The 12,464-nt window shown below is 39.1% G+C and overlaps 1 protein-coding gene across 5 annotated transcripts in view; it reads right to left on the bottom strand.

The window, feature by feature from the left end:
- NR2C2 (nuclear receptor subfamily 2 group C member 2) overlaps nucleotides 1–12,464 on the bottom strand; it is a 52,511-nt gene that overhangs the window by 24,361 nt on the left and 15,686 nt on the right. For 4 of the 5 annotated variants that reach the window (XM_080995531.1, XM_080995534.1, XM_080995532.1 and 1 more), the window contains 2 exons: nucleotides 5,314–5,424; nucleotides 1,336–1,536 (listed from right to left, as the gene is read on the bottom strand). In XM_080995531.1, coding sequence (XP_080851657.1) covers nucleotides 1,336–1,536; nucleotides 5,314–5,424 — 312 coding nt within the window. The remainder of the gene's footprint in view (nucleotides 1–1,335; nucleotides 1,537–5,313; nucleotides 5,425–12,464) is intronic. The other variant, XM_080995533.1, reaches the window with a different exon arrangement.

Raw genomic sequence — 12,464 nt, 5'->3', positions numbered from 1 at the left:
ATTTTTATAACTCAGTTCTATATCTTATTGCCATCTCCTTCTGGAGAGCTGCTGAATTGGTGTTTGGAGTCAGTGATGGACTGACTAGCCTGAAGTTAAATCTGGACAAGGCAGAGGTACTAACAGCCAGTAGGCCTACTAGAATAGGGATAAAATATCAGTCTATTATGGACAGGATGCACTCCTCTTAAGATCAGGCTTGTGGCCTAGGAGTACTTCTGGATCTGGTCTTGTTACAATATGTTCAAGTGGCCTGCAGTACTTTTGTGTGCAGCTTCAACTGGTGTGCCAGCTGTGCCCATTACTGGTGCAGTCAGACCTACCATTGGTCCAACATGCATTAGTCGCATATTGACTGGACTACTGTAACATGCTCTATATGGAGCTACCTTTGAAAAATCCAATTCAATTCAATTGGTGCTGAATGCTGCCAATAAAATATTCACGGGGCAAACTGGTGTCTTGCTATATCAGCTGCCCCGGCTGCCCCTTCATTTCTGAGTACAATTCAAGGTGCCAGTTATCCTTAAAGCTCTAAACAGTTTAGAATCAAACTACCTGAAACACCCACTCTTCCATGTGAATTACCCTATCCTTTAAGACCAGCTGTTCTGTGACAATGTACAAGAGTTTTCTCTGTGGCAGCACCTGGAATTCCCTGCCCCAAAATAACATCCCATTTGCATTCTGCCAGTATTTTGAAGATGTCTATTCAAAACTTTGACTTGCTTGTTACTTAATTTAATTTATTTATTTATTGTTTTGGCTCTCATTGCTCTTGTTCTCTCAAGCTGCTTTTTGTCTTAGTTTTTTGGTAACTTGTTTTAATTATGGTTTCTTTATTATTTTGTTTGTTTTTATATTTTGTTAGCCACTTTGAGTGAAGAAGCAGGATATAAATTATTGTATCATTAAGTAAATAACCCTGCGAGGAGCTGATCAGTAGCCACCTCAACTGTGGCAGCACTTACATTGTTTTCAGATAAAACAAGCAATCCTTCAACAGTAAATAATTTTATATGAATCAGATTGTAACAAGACATGTTATAACTGACCATTAAGCATATCCATTGAATCAGTATATATAACAATCCAGGAAAAACTATATACCTTCTGCCTCATATAACACATAATTCATTCTCAGAAACAATTATTTTTGTTTAGCATTCATATTTATTTATTGTGGTGAATATGATTACTTTTGTTTCACGTGTACATCTTATACTCGCTGCATATATCATCCCATGAAACAAACATTTTATTTTTAATAAGCTATGTAATGTTTCCTTTGCTTAATGGCTGACACATATACTCTTATTTAATTGCTGTGTTTACCTGTATTCTGCCTGGCACAATGTTATCTGTGGTGGTAAAGATAAGTTGCTTGGTATTAGAAGCCTCAGGTGCAGCCAATATCACTTTCCCTGTTCCTGTTCCGTCTGGACTAGTCAATATAAACTGCTGCTTTGGGGAGACTGATGAGTCCACTGCTGTTACTATTTGGATTTTCTGCCCTGTTTGCTGATCAGTGACAATCTATAACAAAAATGGAAATATTTTATCACGTGAGATTTAACAATTTAGTAGAATCATATTTTATAACTTCATAAAGTCTTGTTTCCCCTCCACTGCTAGGTTATATGCACAGTTTAGCCACAAAAGGGTAATAGAAGAAGTAAAAAAATGTATGTACATGTTATGTGTGTGACAACTCAGAATGCAAATCAGTATGGAATATGAATTGGCTACATCCAATTGGTGCATTTGCACAAGTGCAAAGACTTCTGATCCAGGAAGAAGTGGATCAGTAGAAGAGACTATTTTTGTATGTTTTCTCTCCCCACTACAGCCCACAATATCCCCTGAAATTTTGTTTTGAAGGGTCCCAAAACAGGTTTTTCTTTTGAGGGAGGGGGATGCTGGACTGCAATAGAGGGGAGGAAACTGGCCTCCCCATCTCCATTAGCAGATGCCTCCTTTGGCTACATCCAATTGGTGCATTTGCACAAGTGCAAAGACTTCTGATCCAGGAAGAAGTGGATCAGTAGAAGAGACTATTTTTGTATGTTTTCTCTCCCCACTACAGCCCACAATTCCCCCTGAAATTTTGTTTTGAAGGGTCCCAAAACAGGTTTTTCTTTTGAGGGAGGGGGATGCTGGACTGCAATAGAGGGGAGGAAACTGGCCTCCCCATCTCCATTAGCAGATGCCTCCTTTGGAACAACAGTGCTAGAAGGACCAACTGGATTCCACCCAATGCACACACCATCCACAGTGCACAAATAAGCAAGAATAATTTCTTTGGCGAGATGTAAACATAAAATACAGTTCCAATAATGAAACAAAACCTGGCAGTAGTTAATTAATAATTATTAGTAATAATACTGTCTTCTTACTAAGGATGAAAATGAACACATAGAAGATCTAGGACCAAGTGACATGGATGGCAAGAAAGCTGCTGCAGTGCCTGCAACATCGGTGCCATGCTTGTCTTTCTGCCTGAGAATGTGCAAAACTACACCTGAACCAAGAAAACTCACACCTGCAGAGATACTGTAACTCATACTTGAGTTGTTGGGCAAGATGAGGAATTTCTTGATAGAGCAGAGTGGACTGTCCTGGAACAGTAATGCAGTGAGGGGTGCCCCTGGGAAGTGAGAAGACTGTCCAATGCATAAGACAAACGACTGAAGGAATAGGACATACAGAAGCAGGACTGTCAGAAGCCATGCTCTGTCACTGGAGCTGCAAAATTGATTACATGCCCCCATCTTGGACACTGATTCTGGACCAGAGGAGCAAGGACAGCAGTTGAAGACCTCAGTACTTAAGGTAGCTATGTAAGGTACAATGTACAGAAGAATTCCTGTCATTCCTCAGATGAGGAAGAGAGATGTAATGGTGATTCCCTACTGAAGGGGACTGAGACAGTAGTGTGCGGAGCTAACAGGAGGTGTGCTGTCTTTCAGATGCAAAGTTTCACGATGCGACAGACGTCTTATAAAGCCTACTGACCTCAACCCTTTCCTGATGACTCATGGGGGTACAAACAATACTGCTAGTATCAACACACCCTTGATGTATAACAAGGGACTATGAGACTCTGGGTAGGAAGCTGACGGGCCTTGGGGCTCAGGTGTTTTTTCTGGTTTTCCTTCCTGCTGAAGGTTGTGGCCCAGTAAGAGAAAGGAAAAAACTGGAAGTAAACCACTGGCTGCTCATGTGGTGTCATCAGGAAAGATTTGAATTCTTGTACCACGGTCTCCGCTTTGTTGAAGGAGGACTTCTGGCAAGAGATGGATTGCACCTTATGGTGGTTGGCAAGAATGTGCTTGCTAAGAATCTTGTGAATCTGATCAGGAGAGATTTAAACTAAAACTTGAGGGGGAGGGAGACAATAGTACAGACGACAGGAGAACAGCTGGTACTGGGGATAGCAGCTTCACTGATGCACAGGAAACTGAGGTGGTGCTATAGCAACCTATCAAAGGGCAGGAAACTATAAGAAGAAAACAGCTGAGCTGGAGGGAATGACACATGGTTTCACTTGTCTCTAGACTACTGCACAGAGAATGGGAAGCAAGGTGAATTTGAGCTCTTAATACAGTGGTGCCCCGCAAGACGAATGCCTCGCAAGACGAAAAACTCGCTAGACGAAAGGGTTTTTCGGTTTTGTGTTGCTTCGCTAGACGAATTTCCCTATGGGCTTGCTTCGGAAGACGAAAACGTCTTGCGCTTTTTTTTTTAAGCCGCTTGAAGAGGCGCAGTTGCGACGGACCGTGCTTCGCAAGACGAAAAACATCGCAAGACGAAAAGACTCGCGGAACAAATTCTTTTCGTCTTGCGAGGCACCACTGTACAGGATGGCAAAAAAGAGCTAATAAACATTAGTGAAACCTAGTGGGATGAGACACATGACTGGAATGCAGAAATTGAGGGGTATAACCTATTCAGAAGGAACAGACCAAATAGGAAGGGATGAGGGGTAGCATTTTGTGTAAAGGATGTGTACACTTGTGAAGAAATCCATGAATTGGCACATGCAAGGCAGATTTGAGAGCATATGGGGAATGTAGGGGCAGGGAAACAACAACAGTGACATTACTGTTAAAGGCCTTAAAGCTAAACTGAAGACATTTGACAAAGTCCCCCATGATATTCTTGTGGAGAAGCTGATAAAATGTGGGCCGGACAAGGTTACTGTTAGGTGGATTTGTAGCTGGTTGACTGACCAAACTCAAAGAATGCTCATTTATGGCTTCTCACCATCCTGGAAAAAAGTAACAAGTGGGAGCCACAGGATTCTGTCCTGGGCCCATTGTTGTTTAATGCCTTTATAATTGACTTGGATGAATGGAGGGGAAGTTCATCAAATTTGCAGATGACACCAAACTGGGAGGGGTAGCAAATGCTGCAGAAGACAGAATTGGGATTCAAGATGACCTCAACAGATTGGGCCCAAACTAACAAAATGAATTCCAATATGGACAAATGTAAGGTTCTGCACTTAGGCATAAAGAACCAGCTGCACAAAAATAGGGGACACCTGGCTTGCCATGTGAACAGGATCTGGGGGTCTTAGAAGACCACAAGCCTAACACAAGTCAACAGTGTGATGCAGCAGCAAAAAAAAGGCTAATGCTATTCTAGGTTGCATCAACAGAAGTCTAGCTCCAGATCAAGGGAAGTCATAGTAACGCTATGTTCTGCCTTGGTCAGACCACATCTAGAAAACTTTGTCCAGTTCTGGACACTACAATTTAAGAAGGATATTGACAAGCTGTCACAAGTGTAGAAGAGGGCGACCAAGATGATCAAAGTCTGGAAACCAAGCCTTATGAGGAACGGTTGAGAGAATTGAGTATGCTCAGCCGGAATAGGAGGCATCTGAGAGGAGACATGATAGCCATCTTCAAATATCTAAAGGGCTGTCACATGGACGTTGGAGTAAGCTTGTTTTCTCCTGTTCCGGAGACTAGGACCCGAAACAATGGCTTCAAGTTACAAAAAAGGAGATTCTGATTAAATATCAGGAAGAACTTTCTGATGGTGAAAGCTGTTCAACAATGGAACCGAGTCCTTTGGAAGGTGGTGGACCTTCACTGGAGGTTTATAAGCAGAGGTTGGATGGCTATCTGTCATGGATGCTTCAGCTGAGATTCCTGCATTGCTGGGGGTTGATGACCCTCAAGATCCCTTCCTACTATGATTCTTTTAAAATAAAATTGTTTTATGATTGAAAATACAGTTTTAGCAGCTAGAGAGAAAAGTCAGATGATATAACCAAATTCACAGGTGGGAAAACCCTTATACCTGAATGCGCTGTGGTGAAGCTACTGAAGAATCTGTGGAGATTATCTGGATGCGTTGGGAAGGGCTGGTCATCACTGGAGATTCAGATAATGTTGTCTGTACGGTTTGCACCTATATTGAGTAATTTAAAAACTGATTTAATGCATGGCAAACAAAATTGTGAAAATGGTTAAAACTCAAATACAGTACTAAGTACTTCCAGCAGGAAATGTTTATCTGAAACAATTCACTAATACTCCCATACCCAAAGGACTAACACTTCCTCTAACAGGATGATCAGCCATGAAATCGGATGCCCCAATTTAGGACTATAGATAAGATGCTACTTGTCTAGTGTTAAGGTAGTAAGTGTTGCACTTATCACCAGAAATCATATACAAAATTAAATATGGGGTAGTACTGATTGTTTGGGCATTTAAAAAAAGACATTCACAGACATTTCCATTTTTGAAAGGAAAGTTAGAAGTTTCCTTCTACAACCAACCAAATATTGAGTCATCATGATCACACTCTGTAACAGTGAACTCAGACTAAAAAAAATTCTTCCAGTAGCACAGTGAACTCAGACGCTTGAGTGCCTGAAAATGAAATAGGGTCATTTAAAAATGAAGGAGTGGTTTCTAGATGAGGGCTTCCTGGATATGCAGAAGTTTGTTTGTCTATTTATTTGAAGTAACAAAAAATGCCTGCAAGGTTGTTTGTCTATTTATTTGAAGTAACAAAAATGCCTGCAAGGTTACAAAAAGCAAACAACAGTTTGTATCAACAAAAGGGGGAGAAGGGAGGACCAACAGAACCAGAAGTTACTGAGACTGTGTTGGAAGCAGTTAAGACATGTTGGAACATCAGTTGTTTGTGGGAGAAGAGGAAAGGAAAACGGAGGTTCGGATTTGGAGCAGGCAGCCCTGTATATGGAGTATTTGGAGAAGATATTGAGGAGGCCCTTTCCCACCCCTGAGCCCTTTGCCCAAGAGACCTGAAGAGGACTGCAAGACTCTTGTTCCTGAATGTATATGGAGCCCAGGACAGCAGCACCCCCCTTAGGAAGTAAGGATAGATTGCAGCACTGTGTTGCAAATCCACTTGTTTCTTCTAATACTGAACTTGGGTGGTTCAGTGACTATCCTTTTGGCAATGAATTGGGGCATATAAAAATAACAACAATGGTTTCTGCATACTCAGGGGGGCTCCTTGAGTATGTAGAATTATATAAAACATTATTTTGATTCTCCAGATAATATACCAGCAGCCTAAATGGTCTATGTTTACTTCTTTCCAGAACCCTGAGCTCCTTTGAATGGCATATGGATGTTGTCAGCTGAGGCAAAAAAAGAAAAGGAATGGGAGGAGGAATTTGCCGGGTTGAGATGCAAACAGCTTATAGGACTCTGAAGGTGGGCATTAGGTTTTCATGAATGTGTGTTGTGGCATTAAAATAAATCCCCCTCCCATCACAATATGGGAGACTTTTGAATAGACTTTTGAATTTGTAAAACAAAGCAACAGATTAAGGACTATCCAGAGACCTTGTTGTTCTCTCTCAGTGAGAGTGATAATTAGAAACGTAATACAGAGCAGCTTGAGACGACTAGTAGAAGTTTAATTTTAAAAGAAAACAGGGAAAGCTTGGAAGCTGCGTTAAAAATAACAAAGTTACAGTAAAGACAAGAATAAGGGAAGACTGGCAGAAACGTCTCCTCTCTTTCAAATAAGAACTGCCTAAGAAAAAAGGTTATATTTGACTGCAATGATCCTGGGTTCTCTTTCGATTCTTACTGCTGAGAAATTGGACTGAAGTTAACCCCCTCCTTCCCGTTTCCTATTTTGTTGGTTTTTTTTTTCTCTGTGGGAAAGATTTACATTCAAGCGTTGGAGCTAGAAAAAACCAGAAATAATTGGAATGCGGAAAATATCACCCGATAAACCCTGGGAAAATTTGGAAAATAACTTTAAGTGTTAAAAACAGGGGTTTTTACACCCCAGTAGACCATAACTGGATATCTACAACACTTTGAATTGGACATTCACATCTTTTATGGACTTGAAAATATAAACAGGAAATGGGGACAGAATCCGGACCAGTGATTTGGTGACAGAGACTGGACCAGTGATTTCTTCCTTTTTGTGATAGAGACTGAAACAGTGATTTGGTGATAGAGACTGGACCAGTGATCTCCTTTTCTTCAGGGACAGAGATTGCAACAGTGATTTCGTGATAGAGACCGGACCAGTGATTTTGTGACATTGGGATCTAATTGGTTTACAGGTCTGATTTAGATTTACAGGTCTGATTTAGATCGTGGATTAAAGCCTGAATTATTAGCCTTACTAGACCTTGGATTAGGACATGGACTAAGTTATAGAATATCTTTTACACGAGATGGACTAAACCGGCAAGTGGTGGAAGATTAAAGAAATTAAAAGAAATCGGAACTGAATTACTGCTCTCCCATCAGAATCTACGTGGACTTTAGAAAACCACTCTAACAGGAATAATTCTTATATAAGTAATAATTATTTGAGTCTTGGAGAAATTAACCAAACTTTCAGAGGGTGCTAAGGTTTTAAGGGACGGTTGGGGAAAACAAACTATATTGTCATATACTATTAATAATACCCTAGGAGGGGGGAATTATTTGAAGAAAAACAAGAGCCTAAGGAAGGTACTAAGGTGTATAAACAAGACTTTAAGATTGCCAAGGTCGAGATATACTGGGATTATTAGTGAAGCTATTTTCTTTGATTTCTGGACATTTTATTATCCAACTGGATCTGTAACTGTATATTATAATAGTACATATTTTCTAGCAGACATTGGTGGTACTCGGAGATATTATGGTTGTACTTTAGGATACAGTTGAATTAACTGACTTTAAAGGTAATACTCTGTCTGAAAAAAAGGAAATACAATAGAAAGTGATATAAAAGAAACTGTAAGAATATAAAAGAAGAAAAACAAAATCGCACGGGTGTAATAAGGTAAATTAAAGGAGAGCGGTTAAGACATAGAAAAATAAGAATAACAAAACAAAACAAAAAACAAAACAAAAAAGATTGTGCGCCCCTCAGGGGAGAGACAGAAAATTAACACAATTGTGTAAATAATCACAAAATGTCAGGGAAAAACGGAAAAAAGGTAGGAGGGACTCCTGGGGACAGAAAGGCCTCACGACAGGAGGAAATTAAAGACCTAGACATATTGTGGTTAAAGATCAAAGAGGAATTTAAACAGAGTGAACTACATATGGAAAGACAGAAAAAATGAAGGAGGAAATAAGAGATTTGAACAAAGCACAAGAACAGATTGAGGATAGCTTAGCTATGACAGAAATGCGTCAGAAACAACTCAATTTAAAATTTAGAGGAGTAGAAGAAGAAATCAATGAGAATATAAGAGGAAAAATGATAAGAGAATTAGCAAAATGGTTGGAAATAAAAGAGGAAGAAGTAGCCTATACTGTAGAAAGCGCATTTAGAATAAGGGTGAAACCCCAGCAGCTCAAACTAAAAAAATCTCCTGGCGATTGTTTGATGATTTTCAACTCAATTGAGATGAAAAATATGATATTAAGAACAAGTTACCGGAAAAAATTAATAATTGAAAACAGAACAATTATTATATACAAAGAAATACCAATTAGATTTTTGTGTAAAAGACAAGGATACCGACAAATAGTAAGTGTCTTACAGAGAAACAATATACAATATAGATGGGAGTTCCCCGAAGGAATTACCTTCTATTATAAAGATAAAAGATTCAGATTGATAGATATACAAGAAGCAGAATTTTTTTTGAGAAGATATGAGAAGGAGCTTGGAAAACGGGAAGAAAGGTACGGAGGAGGAGGGAGGTATACAGAAAGGAGGAAGGAAAAGAAGGTAAAAAACACAGAGAAGCAAAAGAGAGAGAGAAAAGAGGAAGAAGAGGAAGTGGAAGAGGAAGGAGCAGTAGGTGGAGAAGAAGAGGAGTTAGGAGAAGAAGAGGAAGAAAAGGAGGAAGAAACTACAAGGAACAGGAAAACTAGATCGTAAGCTTGAGAACGAGTGCAATACGAATTAAAAAGTAACAACATATACGATAATGACTCTTAAAATTCTATCTTGGAACGTGAATGGACTAAATGATAAATCTAAAAGGAATAGAATCTTTAAGGTTTTGATGAAAAAGAATGTTGATGTGATATGTTGTCAGGAAACACATGTCGCTAAAAAGCATAAACACATCCTGATAAATAAAAGGTTGGGGGTCGAATTTATTAATTCTGATACAAACAAAAAAAGAGGAGTGGTCATATACGCTAAAGAAAAAGAGGACCCCAAGTTAATATGCAAAGATGAGGAAGGGAGAATTTTGGGGATACAAATTAACCATCAGGGAGAAAAATTTAACGTAGTAACTGTTTATGCCCCAAATACGAATAAAGCAGAATTTTTCAAAAAACTGGAACAAATATTATTGGACTTAGAGACTCATAAACTGATTTTACTCGGTGACTTAAATGGAGTGCCAATTCCAGAACATGACAGAAGTGTAAAAAGGGGGAAACTGAGCCAAGGGAAATTACCTAAATCGTTTAAAAACCTTGAAGAAAATTTAGACCTGACGGATATCTGGAGACACAAAAACCCATTGACAAAACAATTTACATTTTTCTCAGAGCCGCATCAGAGCTGGGGTAGAATAGACCAGATTTGGGTATCAAGAGAACTAGTAACAAGAGCTGCAAAATGTGAAATACAACCCAGAACTCTGTCTGACCATAATTCAATATCCCTGGAAATTAAGTGTGGAATTCAGGGTATGTATCGATGGAGAATGAATGAATACTTATTTGAAAACGAAGATGTAACTGAAAAGGCCAAAAACACTTTAAAAGACTTCTTTGAGTTAAACCTTAATAAAGAGACAAATATTGATATGGTTTGGGATGCTAGTAAGGCGGTGCTAAGAGGCTTTCTAATCCAGCAAAATAGTCACAGGAAAAAAATAAAAGAACAAAAGAAAGATGAAATCCTGACCCAATTAAGAGAATATGAGAAAAAATTAATAACAAATCCTAGTGATGATCAGATTAAACAAACATCCAAATTGTTACAATTACAATACTCAACGTTAATTAACCAAGAAGTTGAATGGAGAATTAAATCAATGAGGCAAAAAATTTTCGAATCCGCAAACAAAGCGGTAAAATTTTTAGCCTGGCAACTACGAAAAAGGAAAAAGCAAAATGTGATCAACAAGATCAAAATAGAAGAAAGGCTTGTGGAAGAGCCAAACGAAATAAAGAAAAACTTCCTAAAATTCTTTGAAAAATTATACAGAAAAGAAGAAGATATAATAGAAATAGGAAAATACTTAGAAAATAACAGAATAACATCCATAACGGAGGAAGAGAAAACCCAACTGAACAAGGCCATAACAACAGAGGAAGTCCAGGAAGCAATAAAGAAAATGAAATTAGGGAAAGCTCCGGGCCCAGATGGCTTGTCGGCCAAATATTATAAAGTGTTAGGTAGATTTATTGCTTTCTTCTTGGCGACCAGCACACTTCCCCCTGCGGGCCTCTGCAGGTCATAAAGCAATTAGCAGAATTGCACAGCGTCCGTGTTGAAAGGGCAGTAAAACAAGTCCCACACGTTTCTTCTTTCCTAATATCACTTTATTTGCTCAAAAGTAGCATATTTACAATCCAGAAACACCATCTGATTCAAGCTGCATTTTTCTCTGCGTCTCTCAGCTTGCAGCTGCGTAACCTAAGCTGCTTTCACTTTTCACTCAGCTCACAGCATTCCAAGCTGCTTTCCTCACGTCCTGGCTTACTTCCCTTGTAAGCGCCTCCTCTCAGCCTCGAGACACAGAAGGTTAACCCTTCACTACACCCAACATAAAGTTCTTGGAGAACAGTTAGCTCCGGTGCTACGTGATGTAATGAATAACATCCTACAAGGAGGGAAGATACCGGACTCCTGGAAAGATGCCCATATAACGTTGATACCTAAAGCGGAGTCAGATAAACTGAGTATAAAAAATTACAGACTGATATCACTTCTTAATAATGATTATAAAATATTTGCGGATATTATGGCAAACAGACTTAAGCATTACCTAAAAAATGTAATACACACGGACCAAGCTGGATTCCTTCCTAATAGACAACTAAAAGATAACGTTAGGCACATAATAAATATCATCGAATACCTGGAAAGGAAAAATGAAATCCCTGCAGTATTAATTTTTATCGATGCAGAAAAAGCATTCGATAATGTTTCATGGCAGTTCTTATTAAAGTGTATGGAGACAGCAGGGATAGAAGGTGCCTTTATGGAGGGAATCAAAGCAATTTATTCTAGTCAAAGAGCCAAATTGATTATTAACAACAATTTAACTGATACATTCGAGATTTCCAAGGGTACGAGACAAGGCTGCCCCCTGTCACCGCTTCTTTTCATAATGGTATTGGAAGTAATTGCAAGTAAGATAAGGAAAACACCAGAGATACGAGGAATTAGAACTGGGGTGAAAGAATTCAAATTGAAAGCATACGCGGATGACTTGGTAATCTCACTGGAGGACCCAAAACCAAGTATGGACAAAGCCCTGGTACTTCTGGAGGAATTTGGGAGAGTAGCGGGCTTTAAGTTAAATAAAACTAAAATGATGGTAAAGAACATGGGGGAAGACCTAAGGAGGCAATTAGAACTCCAATCAGGAATTAAAGAAGTAAAAAAGGTAAAATACCTAGGAGTGTGGCTTACAATGAAAAATATAAATTTAATGGCTGATAACTACATTAATACCTGGAAGGATATCCAAAAGGAACTAGACATCTGGAACAGGATCAAACTCTCCTGGTCAGGTAGAATGGCAGCAATCAAGATGTGCATACTGCCGAAATTATTATTCCTATTCCAAAACGTTCCGGTGATTAGAGGAAGTGCAATATTCCAAAACTGGCAAAAAATTCTCTCTAAATTTATATGGCAAGGTAAAAGACCGAGAATTAGATTTAAATTGTTAACGGATAAACAAGACAGGGGAGGATTCTCGGTCCCAAATCTGAGACTGTACTATGAAGCCTCGTGCCTTTGCTGGCTTAGAGAATGGATTATTTTGAAAAATACAGACCTGCTAGACCTAGAAGGATTTGACT

Source organism: Podarcis pityusensis, assembly GCF_964106645.2.
Source record: "Podarcis pityusensis genome assembly, chromosome: 2".
Classification (NCBI taxonomy): domain Eukaryota; kingdom Metazoa; phylum Chordata; class Lepidosauria; order Squamata; family Lacertidae; genus Podarcis; species Podarcis pityusensis.
The sequence above is the reverse complement of the archived record's forward strand: the minus strand, read 5'-3'. Positions and strand labels throughout refer to the sequence as shown.